This window comes from Cibotium barometz, chromosome 35, assembly GCF_041138505.1.
Source record: "Cibotium barometz isolate CiBa-2024 chromosome 35, ASM4113850v1, whole genome shotgun sequence".
Taxonomy (NCBI): domain Eukaryota; kingdom Viridiplantae; phylum Streptophyta; class Polypodiopsida; order Cyatheales; family Cibotiaceae; genus Cibotium; species Cibotium barometz.
This window is the reverse complement of record NC_141080.1, coordinates 5,053,081-5,069,291: the sequence shown is the minus strand read 5'-3', so window position 1 is coordinate 5,069,291 and position 16,211 is coordinate 5,053,081. Positions and strand designations below refer to the sequence as shown.

Genomic DNA, 16,211 nt, shown 5'->3' with positions numbered 1-16,211 from the left:
AACTGAAGTAAAAAGTGCCCCAGTAATCTACTGATGATCACTAGCACTCCTCTGGGTGCATACACAGCATAAAACCCAACAAACCCCCCTGGAGTGATATGTGATCACTGTACATCATCCACCAAAAGGAAACAAATTCAAAGCATTGCGGAATGCTTCAAATTTCGGACGTGGTAATGCCTTGGTGAAGATGTCTGCCACATTCTGATCTGTAGGACAGTAGATCAGACTGATATCTCCTGCCTGGAGTCTCTCCCGAACAAAATGATAGTGAATCTCAATGTGTTTCGTGCGAGCATGAAACACAGGATTCCTGGCCACAGCAATGGCACTCTGACTATCAGTATAGATAGGTGTAGGCTCCTCCACTGAAATATCCATATCAGTCATGAGACGACGCAGCCAAACACACTCAACAGTAGTAGTGTAGGCTGCTCTGTACTCTGCCTCACAAGACGAAGTGGCCACTGTGGTCTGTTTCTTGCTTAGCCAAGAAATGCATGAAGCGCCAAGGAAGAAACAATTTCCACTAGTGGAATGTCTGGTATCAAAGTCACCAGCCCAATCTGAATCACTGTAAGCATGTAACTGCATGTCACCCCCCTCAGGATAAAGCAAACCAAGAGACGAGGTACCCTGCAAATAACGGAATACACGCTTCACAGCTTGCCAATGTGACAACCGTGGGCTGTGCATGAATCTGCTCAACTGAGAGACTGCATACTGAATATCTGGCCTTGTATTACACAAGTAAATGAGGCACCCAACAGCCTGAGCATATGTAGTGGCATCAAAGAAAACACTGTCATCTTGTAGTGACAGTTTCATCCCAGGCTCCATAGGAGTACTAATAGGCTTGCAATCCTGAAATTTAAACTTCTCCAGAAGTTTAGCAACATAACGTGATTGCAACAACCCAATGCCTCTGTTATCCTGCACAAACTGTATGCCCAAATAGTAATGTACAAGGCCCAAGTCAGACATGTCAAATGTCTGTTGCAGTATCTCCTTAAAAGCTGCAATTTTGTCATCATTTGATCCCATGAGCAAGAGATCATCCACATAAAGACTGATGACCAGCAGATCTGTGTCTTCTTTCTTTACATACAGAGTGGCCTCTGATGGATTGTTCACAAATCCCTGAGTGAGTAGAAAAGCATCTATTTTTGCGTACCAAGCTCGTGGAGCTTGTTTCAAACCATACAAGGCCTTTTTCAGCCTGCAAACTTTCCCCTCATGACCATGTTCTGCAAATCCCATGGGCTGAAATACATAAACTTCCTCCTCGAGGTCCCCATGTAGGAATGCAGTCTTTATGTCCAACTGGTGAACAACCCAACCACGATGTGCAGCCAATGCAATGACACACCTAAGTGTCGACATACGGGATGTAGGAGCAAATGTCTCCTCATAATCAATGCCCTTCTTCTGTGCATAGCCCTTTGCAACTAGACGGGCTTTGTACCTGTCAATGGATCCATCTGCATGTCTTTTCAACTTATAGACCCATTTAGTACCAATGGCTTTCTTGCCTTTGGGCAGATCAACCAAATCCCATGTTTGATTCTTTTTAATAGAATCAATCTCATCCTGCATGGCTTTGTTCCAATGCACATTATCTCGTGCATCCACAAATGAATCAGGCTCATCATCATCCTGTAAACTGGCTGCCATAACCAGATTCAAATCCATGATGTGTGCATGCTCATTGGTCCTGTCTCCCTACGAGTACGACCAGCAAGAGGACCCTCTAAATGGCTGTCCTGTAATGTCCTCAAATACCATCTAGGTATATGTCTGACCTGTGGTGCCTGCTGTCCCATATTTGGTTCAGCTTCTGGCTCATTTGGCTACTGAATTTCTGCACCACCTACATCATTTGCTGGCTGTCCAGTACCCTCATGAGTTGGATCACCAACTGTGGAATGAAACTCCATGGGTAGTAGACCTTCAAACACATCATTTTCAGCCTGATTTGCCTCATAACCAGCCATGGATATTTCTGATTTTTCATCAAAAATCACATCCCGACTGATGAATATCTTCCTGGATAGTGGGTCATATAACCTGTAGCCCTTGCTCTCACGGCTATACCCAACAAAAATGCATTTTGTGGCTTTTATCATCAAGCTTCCTCCTCAACTCTTTGGGTATGTGTGCATATGCAAGACACCCAAAGATACGAAAATGCGATACAGAAGGCTTGCGGCCATGCCAAGCCTCAAAAGGAGTAATAGAAACCAATGCCTTTGTGGGACATCGATTCAAAATATGACAAGCACACATTACTGCTTCCACCCAAAAGATATGTGGTAGTCTTTTTGCCTTTAGCATACATCTGGCCATCTCCATGAGTGACCGATTTTTCCTTTCTGCAACCCCATTCTGCTGTGGAGTGTAAGGAGTAGTATACTGATGTTTTATACCTCTACTCCCAAGAAAGGAATTCAGCATATGTGACATATATTCCCCCCCTCGGTCAGAACGGAGAGTCTTCACCTTGCATCTTGACTCTGTCTCAGCAAGTGCTACAAAGGCCAAAAATGCATCATATACCTGTGATTTCTGTGTCAAAGGATAGACCCAGCATATACGAGAGAAGTCATCAATAAATGTTGCAAAATAAAAGCAACCACCTAATGACTTCGTCTGCATGGGACCACAAAGATCACTGTGTATAAGTTGCAACTTTGCAGTTGCTCTTAGAGCCTGATCACGTGGGAAAGAAAACCTGTGCATTTTTCCCAAAATACATCCTTCACAAATGTGATCTGGAGGCTTCTCCATGAGAGGTAGATCTGTAAACATATTATGTCGCTGCATAAGCATAAGACTACCAAAATTTACATGCCCCATGCGAGCATGCCATAACTCCGCATCAACCATAGCTGGAGTAAGAGTGAATGCATGATAAGCAGACTGATCCACTGGCTGAAATGCATCCAACTCATAAAGTCCATGACATAATGTACCAGTAAGCATCAAGGTCAAGGCATTTGCTTTGTCTCTGACCATGCATTTATCATCATCAAAATGGACCTGCATTCCACAATGTGCTAAAGAAGAAATGGACAACAAATTCTTCTTTATTCCTGGTACATATAAAGCATCTGTAAGGCGGAGAATGGAGCCATCAATGGCTGTGAGCTGAATCTCCCCAATGCCACGAACTGGATATGAAGCATTGTTGGCACACTGAACAGTTTTGCCAACAGGGGCAGGGCCAACATGACTAAACAAATCCCTGCGAGATGTGATATGCTTTGAGGCACCACTATCAAAATACCAAGTACATGCATGCTCTGTCAAACTGAGTGCCTGTGAAGACCAAGAGGCATCATAGCTGCATGTATAAAAACAGTAATCCCTGTCCTCAACAAAAGAAGCAGTCTCTGGAGGAGCTTTAGGAGCATCATTAACAGACATCCCAGCTTCCTTTGCCTTCTCTTTGGCAATCCTCTTCCTACATTCCGTGATGTAGTGACCTGGCTTCTTACAGTAATGACATTTGCCCTTCTTCTTGGGCTGTCCATCACCTTTCTTGGTATCCTGTGAAGAACCACCATCACCTGAGTTTTGATTTGCACTCTTTGGCTGAGTTTTTCCTTTTCCCTTTTGACCTGTAGTAAATGCTTGTTCAGCATTTGTGTTCATATTCATATTCTTCCTCATTTGCTCCTCTTGTAGTAAGAGAGCAACAAGTTCCTGATACTTGAGGGGTTCAACAGCATTCCTCATGCTGAGGTTCAAAGAGGTATGGAAAGCCAAGTAAGATCTTGGCAAAGAGTGCAATATGGTGGACACAAGCTGTGTCTCAGGAATAATCTCATCCACATTGATGAGTTGCTCTCTCAAATCCTGCAGCTTGTTTAAGTGGCTAGACATATCATCTCCTTCATTCATTTTCTGATTTTCCAGCTCTCTTTTCAAAAATGAGATCCTAGCCTCATTACGAGCAGCATACATCTGCTCCAAAGTCACCCATGCATTCTGTGAAGAGCCAGCTGAACGAATATGAGGTATAATGGACCTCTGAACTGACAATGCAATGAGTGACAAAGCTTGTGCATCCCTGGCATCCCATGTCTTTTGAGCATTTGTTCTCTGAACAGGCAATGGCTGTCCTGGAGCCTGTACTTGTTGTCCTCGTCCACGAGCACCCCCTTGGGGAGGAGTCTCTGGAGCCAATGGACCTGGACGTGGTTCATCACCACTAACAAAATCCCAAAGACCTTTTGCCACAAGCACATTTTTCAGCATAAAACTCCACAAGGAGTAGTTCGTGCCATCCAATTTGTCTTCCTTAGACAAATATGTGAATACATCACTTTGCTGTTGATTTGCCATTATGCTTTATGCACAATGTTGTACCTGTTTACCAAAAAACCCAATAGCAGAAACCCTGATTATAACTGTACTCCACTGAATACAGTTCACCCAAATCTGCCTGCACTCTCAATCCTCTGAATGTGCAGCTCAATGCACCAATGACTGAGTAGAGCAGCAAATGGCGTACACAATGCCAAAATGCCCCAAAAATGCCCAAATTTGCTGCACCCAACTGTGCAAAAAACCTGTATATTTCCTTGCTAGAAAATCTGCCTGTTGTGCCTGTATATTTTTCACAGAGAAAATAAAAATGCCCAAAAACTGAATTTTAATGCTTACCACTGAATGACTGTGTAGTTTGTGGTATTTCTGCAGGTATAGTTGACTGTACTATGCTTGTACAGTCTACTGGTTCTGTACAGAAGCCAGGTACGAAAGCATACAAACGTATCTCTGCAGGTACAGTCGCCAGGTACGCAGCACTGAATGCTGCACTGTTCTCTGTGCAGATGAGGGTTGGCGCTGACTGTACGGAAGCAAGTCGCCTGTTGTTGCAGCAGGCGCACAGGTGATGGTGGCTGCGCTTGACTGTACGGGCAGGTACAGTAACTGAAGGCGATGCAGGTACAGTACCCGACTGAAGGCGACCAGGTACTGAGGTTGTAGGCGGCGCTTGACTGTACGTACGGGCAGCTAATGCGCACGTGTAGCTGATGGCGGCGCACAATGGTGTGTACGGGCAGCAGGCGCACAGCTGTAGTAGCTGAAGGCGGCGCACAATGGGTGTACGGGCAGCAGATGTTGAAGCCGGCGCAGACAAGGTATACTGAAGTCGGCGCAGACAAGGTGTACGTATGCTGTACGGGCAGGAGCAATGCAGAGCTTCAATGCTCTGATACCAATTGAAGGCACTCAAGGATTAGGGTTAGGGTTTACAGAAGGCAATCAGGCGTGGAAACCAAGAGAGAGGAGAGAACACGACTTCCAGTATGCTTCAATGATCAGAAAAGTGAAGTACAATAGCCACATGATAGTGATCCTAAAAGATAAGTGTTCACATGTCCGGCCATAAATGTGCTGGGTGGACCAAAACACTTATAAACTGCATATAAGTGAAACTGACCTAAACTGGGGGAAAAAACCTCCACTAACTGAAGTAAAAAGTGCCCCAGTAATCTACTGATGATCACTAGCACTCCTCTGGGTGCATACACAGCATAAAACCCAACATTCATTATGGTTGAGTCTGCCCTACATCTCCAGAGGTTTGACAGAAACTTAGTACGAAGGGCTTTGTGTGAATATATGCTCTTATGTGTTTGTGTGTGTGTGTGAGAGAGAGCATGTCTTGATACAGAGTTCTACACCCACTATTGGGCACTGATGACTTTAGTGGGGATGTCGTAGTATCTAGTCCATACTATGCATAATGGAGTTGATAGTTATATAGTCTTGTGAGTTGACTACCATGAGTATATAACATGCACGTTCCTAAAAGGTGAATTTGGGAATGTTCTTGAATTCATCTAGGTATATATAAATTGTAGACCACAAGAACGTCCAAGAACATAATCAAAACTACATCTAATTGATGTGAAAAAAATTATAAATATGTTATGTTGATCTTTTTGCTGTTTAATGTCATAGCAACGTGGCTAATGCTGTCTTACAGGACTTTTGTCTAGTGTCATTAGACATGTGATGATGTAAATTGTTACTTTTTTGGAATTCAAATTTGGTCCTTGCGGTTGTTTCAGTAATTGAATATGAAGATAACTACGAAAGCGAAGCATTACTGGCGAAGGTTCTACAACTATGTTCGCTATGATTTCAAGGAAATGGCATTTCCATCCTCACTGCCTGATCCGCCCGGCACAAAGCAACCTAAAAAGCTCACTTTGGATGACCATGTTCATGTAAGTTTAAGCTTTCTCACAATTCTTGAAAATGATGAATTGAACATATGCGGTATAAACCCTAACATGTGAAACATCAACCCTACCAACCCTAATAAGTATACCCTGTTCAACGTAAATCATAACGCATGCTGTATAACCCCAAACATGTGCATCGTTACTTCTAACATGGCAACATCTAACATCTGCAACAGAACCCCAACATGTGTAGTATAACTTGTGACATGTGCAACATAAACCCTAACATGTGTAAACATGTTCTATATAAACCCTTACACGTGCAGCGTGCAATATAAATCCTTGTAGTATCAACCCTTACATGTGCATCTATTAAATCCATTATAAATCCTAATATACTCTAATATGTGCAATATGAATTTTAATGAATCTTACTACTAGTGTAACAAATGTGGGTTAGTATGTATAGTATAAACTGAAATCTGTAGAAAACAAAATCTAACGGGGTATTAATCTTAACAAGTGAAACATAAAATCCTAACGTGGAAAACCTTGACTCTCTGTATTTTAAATCTTAAAAAGTGACTTACTATGTACAATAAACCCTTAACTTGTGCAACATAAACTCTTACATAAAAAATCTTGTAATTTAAGTATGTACAATGTAAACCAAAACATGGACACTTATTTTGCAGTATAAATCCTCACATACAATGTAAAATCCTCGTATGATGCCAAACTTTACACGGAGGTAAATTTATAGAGTAAAACCCTAGCAACCATTGTTCTTCATGTCCAATCGATGAGGCTTTTCTAAATTTATCAGGTGTGGAAAACGGCCACCAGGATCTATTTGAAAAGCTGGAAGACGCATGATATAGACATTGATGAAGAATTTGATCTGGCAAAGAATCCAGGCAAGAAAAAGTCGGAAAAAGAGAAAAAGCCAGAACCTGAGCCATCTATGATTGAAGATTTGGGCTTGCTAGCTTGATCTACATATTTGGATAGAATGCAACTACAACAGGAGATAAGTCCGTGTCTAGGTAGGTTCTTTGAATCCAACCATCAAACTTTCTGTACTGCGGTGCAAAGATCCTCTTTAATGGCATCCTGACTGGGGAGCTAGCTGTCCTCGTGCCTTTTTGGAAAGACAATTGAGGGAAGGTCACCATTTAGGCAGATGACCCACAAGGGGATGTCTAGCTGAGAGAATATTATCACCCCATAGAGGCAGCATTGGGGAAAGAGTTCGTCTAGACCACTTGCTGATGCTATGGCATGCAACGTATCGATTCGTCGCTGCTGCAGCTGTTGCTTTATGTAAGTTGTTTAAGAAAAGTGAGGATTCATAAGATTGTGTGGTGCTAGATTACCAATTGTGTCATGAGATGTGGGAGTGTGCATGCAGCTGACGTTCTATGGGCAACAGGACCAGGTTGCTGCACATCGTTCCCTCCAGAAAGCCCCAATTTACTGTGTCATAGGCTTTCTCGAAATCAAGAAGGAGAACAATAAGATCCTGCTAACACATCTTGGCTGAAGCGATCGCCACCCAGAAAGTGAAGATGTCTAGAATGCTCCGATCCTGAACGAAACCCATCTGTGTACCATGTATCAAGTCTAGGAAAAAGAGTTGCAGTCGCCAGCTGATGACCTTGGCCAGAATTTTGTAGGCGGACCCTAGGAGGGTGATGGGTCTCCATTACCGAATCTCCAATTTGTCACCACTCTCCTTGGGAATCAAGTGGATCAATCCCTGTGACAACCTCTCCGGCATGGGTCCCATAACCATTATCTCATTGAAGGCAGCTCTGAGGTCACCTTCCATGAGATCCCAGTGACGGAGAAATAAGGAGATTGGAAGCTTGTCCTCTTCCGGGCATTTTCCCCTAGGTAATGCCATCATAGCCTCCGCCAGCTCCTCAGATGTGAAACGGGGTCAGCAGGAAGGTCCGGAGAGCGTGAGGGACCACCTCTCTCGTATGTCGCCAAACCTGCTCACGTGCATCCAACACCTGTGAGGATATGGGGGCACCCGTGACCTGAGAACTGAAGACATCTGTGGCAATGCCTTCACGGGGGGTGGGGGGGGGGGGGGGGATGAGGCTGTAACAATGGATCCATCATGGCCTCGTAACCCGCGGATACCATCTCTCCGTGTGCGTCCAAAAGGAGGCTCTGGCATGGTATCTGTACTCCACCCTCCGCTCCTCTATGGGTCTGAACTCTGTACGGACGGAAGCCAGCTGACTCTCGATCCACGAGCTATCTGGCGCACTCTCCTTCCTAAATCCATTGCAAAGAAGCTAGGTCCGGCGAATGCTCCTCTCTTTCTCTGAGAAGCTTGCCAATTTGCTCTGCGCTGCCTCCTGTAATAGACTACTAATGTCTCCAAGGCCTGCATCCAAGGCACCTGTGGCTGCTCCTGATTGAAAATCTAGCCTCTTCCAAATCTCCTCTATCCTATTGCAAATCTCAAAGTCCTGGATGAGGCCATCTGGGATCTGGGTATTCAAATGTCTATCCTCCCTATAGGGATCCTCTAGGGAGAGAACAACTGGTGCATGATCGGAGAAGATAGATCGGAGAAGATAGTGCTTGCCAAAATACCAATCATGCCACCATGACTGCAAGTCCACTCATCTACATAGAACGGATATAATCTGGATAGGTTAGGGCCGGTTCTCCTCCTATCGGATCTTGAGAAACACAGACTCTCAGGGCTGCGTCCAAACTTTGGAAGATGCCAAGGGTCTTGTCCCCTAAGAGCCAAAATCAGCTCCTCCCAAGACGAGTACAGTGTACCAGAAACTATAGCATGCCACCTCCGAGTCTATCCTTTGCCGACTCCAGCATGTTAAAATCCCCACCACACCCCAAAAATCTGCCTGCGGTAGGGATTGACGAACTGTACTCTAGAAGGTGGCATCACCTGCTGCGGCGTTCGGCGCAATATACATTTAGGAAAAGCCCACGTAGTCCTCTCCAATCCTGATGGTCACCCATTGAGCTCGTCCAGTGACAATGGTGCCTCCCACTGCCGGCATACTCCATCCTGTGTTCCAAAGGGGCCAAAAGAATGGGACCAGAAGGTGTGACTCCTGTCTTGCAAAATCTTCCCACAGCCGCCGGTACGTCCCTTTGAAAGGTGGTTCTCTTGAATGAAGAGAATGTCAATGGGTCCACATAAGCTCCTCTCTAAGGACACCACGCCTCTGAAAGCATTGTGGACCCCCCAAACCTTGGATGTTCCATGAGACAAACCGCATAACTAAGACCTATGGGGGGCAGAATTGTCGGAACTGCCCTTCACTCGAAGAGCACGCTGGGCGGCTATCCACAATCTTGCATACCAGGTGGAGGCCTCCAAAGAAGCGACTGTCGAAGCGAGGAGCTGGAGGTTTACTTCTGAAAAAGAGAGGCAAGGGACGGCGGCCTTGGTCTGGGGATGATGGAGTGGCTGCCATGGAGTCCTCTTGGAGGTTTGGGACCAGAAGTTGCGGAGTCTTGCCACAGAGAAAAATGCCCGAAAGCTAAAAGCACCTGATGGGGAAGAGGGAAAGGGAGCAAGGAACGGAAAAGGGGGATAAGGCGGCGAGGAGACAGCTCACAGCTTGGCGGGCTGCGTAGGTCAACCGGCAATGAGGAGGAGAAAACAGGGCAAGGCAGGGGCTCAGGAGAGGGAGGCAACGGCGGGGGCTGAGGCAGATAAAAGGAGCAAAGACGGGGGCTGGAGGGGAAAGTGGGGGGGCGCAGGTGGGAAGCAGCGAGGCGAAGGAGGGGGGGGGGGGTGCTGCACACAGGAGCAGGAGGGGCAGAGGCAATGGCGGATTAGGTGTTGGTTTGTGCAGGGGGGAGCTCCAGCTTCACTCGACTACCGGTATTATGTTATATTTTATGCATGCAAGAAAGGAGAAAAGTAATGCACGAATTTCTTGTGAAAGCATGCAAGAAATGGAGAATGTGCTGCTCCATTGAACCATCAATCACCTTGCTTGGCAAGCCTGAGAAAGGCCTGCTGTGCTTCAGTATATGAGTTTCTTGTGAATTCAATATTTGGTGCTCTTGAAATATCAACGTGGACTTGGTTCTCCAAATGCTTGACGGTGGTACCTCTAGGAACTAGCCAAAAGTTGAAACTCCTGTCCTTGAGCTGGAATGGGAGGGACGCAACCACACATAACATGCTAAGTGGAAGCGTACTGATTATGTGCTTCAATGAATGCTAGTTAAGATGCACAGACTGAAAACACATTGGAGATAATCACCTAATCTACTGTATATTATGTTATATGCGGAAGCTTAGAGGAATCTTTTACTTGTTAAACATGCATAGATACCTCGTTCCAGGCCATCACATACATACAGCACAATACATAGAGATCACCTCCCACGATTGGCCTGGTGGTCCTCTAGACAGCTACAAAGGAGCGTCATAAAAGAAGTTGGTATGCACACATCGCCAGTTGGTTTGAGTCACACGGATTTGGGATGGACGGCCTTCCCACCTTTTGAGTACAGCATAGATTCCCCTTTTCTAGATCTCTCAAGGCAGGAGATTCAACAGCATCATCCATCTAGATCTGACTAGACTTCAAGCAGACTGGACATGGATTTCCCCGGCCGAGCTTTCCCCAAAGCTTCAGTCCTACAGAGAGCATGTCTTGAGGGTCACTTGGGATGGTTACATTGAGAAGCCCAGTTACCTTCACAGACACATGTCCCATGCCATGAGGATTGCCATTGGTCAGCTAAGGGTGTCGTCACACTGCCTTTGGATTGAGGCAGAGAGCGGAGAGAGCAGAGGGTATCCCACAAGACAGACGAGTATTAGTACTCGGGACGTCACATTTGAGGAGCATTACATACTTAGATGCCCAGTTTACTATAAAATACGCAGACACTACCACTCTCTCTTTAGGGAGGGGTTCATGCCCTTGTTATGGGTGATGCATTACAGAGATCAGAGATGCTTGGCACTATAGCTATTGGAAGACAGAGATAGACTATTGAGGCAGCAGCCATAACATGGGGCTGGTCCTAAATGAAGAGAGAGGTCTCCAATTTATAGATGTGGGGCTCCCATGAGTAAAAATGGAAAGTGAAGGCTATAAGGACAAGTTGGAGAGCTGAGGTGACAAGTGTGAGGCCACTTGTCTCGCTTTGATCCATTGTCTTGCCACATGTCCCAATTTAAGAGATGGTTACGTTCTATCAAAGGTGCTTCAACCCTCCTAGATTTTAGGAGTGTGTTCCTTTGTATTCTAGGATAATGCCCCATTCCCAAAGCTTGTACTTTATTTAGACGTCGTGGAGTCCAGCAGACCCCTTTCATACTGGGAAATGTCTAGGCTGGTGAGCCACACTGTGCACGTGCGTGTCCGAGAGAGAGAGTATTGATAGCTTTTCTGGTTTCTATGGTTTTTACAGGCTGAAACTGGGGCAAATAGTCGACGCAAAATTAGAAGGGGAAAAACAACAAATTAGGGAAAAGCTGTAGGGGGGTAATCGATGGGAAAAACTCAGCAGAGGCAGGGTTGCCTTTTGACGGGGCAAGTATTTCACCATTTGCATGTAATTTATGATGGCTGAGAAATCTTTTTGCAAGTTTTTTATGTCCAAAATACCGAAAAATGTTCAAAACGCCATCAAAAATCAAGCCTGAGCAGAGGGGATGGGATAGCCTAGTGGATTGGGGTGGTCTGGGCACCACAGAAGGTTAGCAGCCAGAAGTGCAGAGGGGTGGCAGTGGGAGCTCAGAACTGCAGGTGGGGCAGATATCACAGGGTGGGGGTTTGGAGTTGCCTCTGTGCACAGGAGCAGCAGCAGAAGGCGCTAGGCGTGGATAGTGCGGGAGTCAGGGGCTGCCTTTGTTGGGCCTATGGGGTTTGCGCAGCTAGGGGGGGAATGCCAAGCTCAGGTCAGAGAGAGAGAGAGAGCAAATTTACCTTTGTTATTAGAGTTTTGTTACTTTGACAAACACAAGCTTCTAGCTTGTTGTGGCGCTAACTGACACTTTCAACCTCATGGATTGGGCTTTATTAACTCGTGTCTTCTGAACTTGAACAGCTGTAGCAGCAAAAGCTGGGTCCGAGCACGTCAGACCTGCGTTACAACGTATATATATGACAAAAGCATCTGCCTACAGAGATGCACTCAAAAATTTCGTGCAGGGATACCAGGAAGGTCTGACGGAAACCTTGAGGTCAGATAACGCTACAAGCGATATGAAGCCAGATAACACTACAAGTGACATGAAGGGAGCTAATGCTTCAAGGGATTCAAAAGAAGGTCCTCCATTTAAGGATGGGAAATCAGCACCCTAATTACTTGTTATGCTTATGTAATTTGACTTGTGTTTGTGTTAGTTTATACCCAAATGCTTAAAAATGGAGTGCACATTCCTTCCATATTTGCGGGACTATAGGTGTCTGGGCTGTTCCAACTCATTGGGGGTGAGCTTATGTTAGTTTAGACCAAATGCTTATGATTGAGTGCAAATCTTTCCATGTTTGAGGGTTATAATAGGTCTTGGGGTGTTCCAACTCGCGTCTTTGGGTGTATGGTAGGGGAGTTTATACTTGGGCAAGGGATCATGGCGACATTAATTTGCCTTCGACATTTAGATCACAAATAGTGCAGGCGATAGGGATAGTACAGGTACAATGCTGATTGAATGCAGGAAAGAGAATCTATTGGAGTAGGCAAGGCTTGATTTGGCTGATGATTGGATAATTGATGATATCTTTTATAGCAGTTGGAGTGCTGTTATTTAGCTGATTTTCTTGTAAATGAGTTTGTGAATTCTAGCACACCAAAGTCTTAAGAAAAGTGAAGCATTAGGCATAAAGGCATTTGCATAATCCAGGCACATGTTACCACACACTAATTGATTGATATATAAAAAGGCACCATTATGGACCACGTGAGAGAATTGTACTGAAGATCAATTAGGCACGTTTTTTTTTTCCATATTCGTTGCCATTATAATGGAAAAAATTTAAGCAGAAGATTTTTTTATTACTTATGAGGGAAAATTTAGCATTTGAATAGCCAATTAAAAAATTCAAATCACTCAAAAAAACAATTGAATTATTTAGCAAGAAAAGCACTAGACAATATTCAAAGGAAGGCTGAACACAAATTTAATCAAGGACTAATGTAACTCAATGAGTAAAAGGTTAAGCTCATGATGGTTACCAAAAAAAAAGGGCTTGCCATAGAGAAAACACACACACACACACGCACATTCTCTCTCATGTTTTATTAGTCAAAAAGGGAGTACAAAGCCTTTTATAGGCTCTCACAAAGAGCGTCATACAAGCCACAAAAAGACCTTAATTTACTACACAAATCAAGCCACCACCCTATTCTCAAGGGGTGATCAACACTCACCCTAATTCCTCTCTTGTTAGTTACATAATTGACACAAATAGGGGCTACTTGAACTCTCACTTATATTGCACATAGGGTGTCGATGAACGCAAAGGTGTTTCACAAGAGGAGACTTGTGTATCAATCAAGACTCGCATGTAATACATTGGTGGCTGAGAACCTTGCCAAAGTATTGAGGTTGATATGCTGAACATACATTGAGGTAGATGTGCCATATGATCATGTCTATGTTTATCCACCAAGAGAGGTGATGCATGACACATGCTCATGGAGAAAATTTGCATTGCGTTAATGCTCGCAAAATTGCACACAAAGTGTGAAACATTGAATGGCACCACGCTCATCAAGTTGTCATTGGAAAATTTGTCACTAAGAGTTGCACAACTCATTTGTCCATCCATAGATCATAATTTGTTTTTCTTCTTCCACTGAGCATTGTACAGAAGCTATCCACAAGGGTCTAAAAAAACCTTATTATGATTTTGAACTATAATAAAAAACCATGGGTTTTATTTCTTATTCATATTTTACCATGAACACTTTTGTCTTCATTGATCAATCAAGCCTTGCTTTGCCTTGTCAATAAACCTTATTATGCTTTTGAATTGTAATAAAAAACATGATGATGAGATTTATTTCTTTTATGTGATTGATATTTCTGCCATGATGGGTTATATTTCTTTATGTGAGAGATTGATGTTCTACCACGATGGGTTTTATTTCTTTTACATGAGATTGATATTTTGCCATGAACACCTTCATTTTCTTTTGTTGACCATCAAGTCTTGCTTTACCTTGTCAATAAGCCTTGCACAATGGTTAGTATCATGCGTCAGTTGTTTATCCTGCTAGCGTTTGAGTTTTTTTTTAGTTACACGGAAAGGTTCTATGCATATGCATGCTCACCATCTTGCGGGTATGCATAATGGGGAACCATCGGTTGGTGCAGAGGATGATCTTCCAGATGCTCCATTATTTTATCTTGATCTGGGTCTAGAGTGGAGCGTGGAAATCTTACACTATCTTGCCAATGGTCTTTCCCAAGATTCATTTATGAATATGATTAAAGCGAGGCAATTGAATAAAAAGACAGCATTCTATTAATTGAAATTGGGAATGCTATACAAAATAGGAAAAGATGTGATTCTAGGGTTGTGTGTTGATGAAAATGGATTCATATCCATCTTAGAAAAAGAAAATTTTGGGATTGATGAAAGGCCCTTTGCCGTAGATCTTAGTGCACATAAGGAGCAAGATTGTGGTGGCCATCTTTGTTTGGTGATGCCGTAGGGTTTGTAAAGGTTTGTGATGACTGCCAAAACTAACAATTTTAGGAGTGCAATGGATAATTTGGTCCCTAGCCCCATGACTATAGCTAGGAATAATCTCAATACACATCCTCTAGCAACAATCACATAACGCCTTTTATTTAGAGAGTTTAGAGGAAAATACACTAAATGCTATGTGTATGACAGCATGATGGTTGAAAAACTATGACACAATCAATGGCTTGACAGCTTAAAGAAAAATGACATCAACAAAAGAGACATGGGTCCGTTGACAGCGTTAAGATTTGCAAACATAAACTTAAGTACATACTTGGTCCCTTCAAAATTATGGAAATCATACCTCAACGGTGGGTGAATGGTAGCAAAGTTAAACACTACTATGGACCTTTAATGTAAAATGCCCTTAACCAAATCCACAAACAATAGGAGGCTAAGAGGAATCTTGAGGCAAAAAAAAAGAAGGCTAGATAAGAAGCTCTAGTGAGGCAACAAAAAAAACAAATGATCTTGTCCCCCTCTTCCAAGGACGCAGATCTCCGTCCAAATGGCTACTCTTGTAACCAATAAGGAAATCCCTAAAAAGGATCATATTGTGCTATGGCCAGCACCGGTGGATAAAGCTAAATTAATTATGGGGACTTGCACTTCCTATCTTAGAGGTCATAGGGCTCCTACCAAAAAGGACACAAAACTAACAGCCTTTCTACAAGCAAAATCTTCCAATCCCAAGCCTAAGATCCCCAAGGCAAAGCCAAAAATCAACCAACAATCCAACTATAACAACTCAAATAAGCACCTCTTTACCAAGGAAGTAATGCCACTTAAAGCCGGGGCTCTTAAATGGGTCTCAAAGGAACAATTAGATGCGGGGCATTACAATACAAACATAAATCGATGGTCTTGGCCAAAGCCAACAACCAATTACACCAACCCAAAGTAATCCTCATGTTCTAGACAAAATCCAATAAGGATTATATGATATTGTTGGGTTCCTAAGCCTCTCATGATTGCCCAAGGGTATTATAAAAATAATTACACCCTCTTTCTCCCAAAAATAATAAATATGCATCAACAACATCAAAGGTTGAGCCTCCCAACAAATTCATCAAATGGGTTTGAAAGCCCAAGAAAGATGTGGTAGCTCTTACCCCAATATCTCAAGTTATTAAAACTTCCTAGCCCTACCTTTTGACTAGAAATGATCTCTACAAGGTTCGAACTCCTTTTAGATAAGATCTTAGAAAATGTGATCTTGAAAAGTAGGAGTTCCCCTTTTCTTTCAATCCTCAACCTTACATTCCCTCATCAATGATGACTATGA

The 16,211-nt window shown here is 43.6% G+C and overlaps 1 protein-coding gene across 5 annotated transcripts in view; it reads left to right on the top strand.

Moving 5' to 3' along the window:
• The window catches only part of LOC147618088 (uncharacterized), a 55,183-nt gene extending 42,555 nt beyond the window's left edge, over positions 1-12,628 (top strand). For all 5 annotated transcript variants that reach the window (XM_086775334.1, XM_086775337.1, XM_086775335.1 and 2 more), the window contains 3 exons: positions 6,087-6,245; positions 7,030-7,183; positions 12,276-12,628. In XM_086775334.1, the coding sequence (XP_086631460.1) occupies positions 6,096-6,245; positions 7,030-7,183; positions 12,276-12,532 (561 nt within the window). In that variant the 5' untranslated portion in view covers positions 6,087-6,095 and the 3' untranslated portion in view covers positions 12,533-12,628. The remainder of the gene's footprint in view (positions 1-6,086; positions 6,246-7,029; positions 7,184-12,275) is intronic.
• Positions 12,629-16,211: the final 3,583 nt, after the last annotated feature.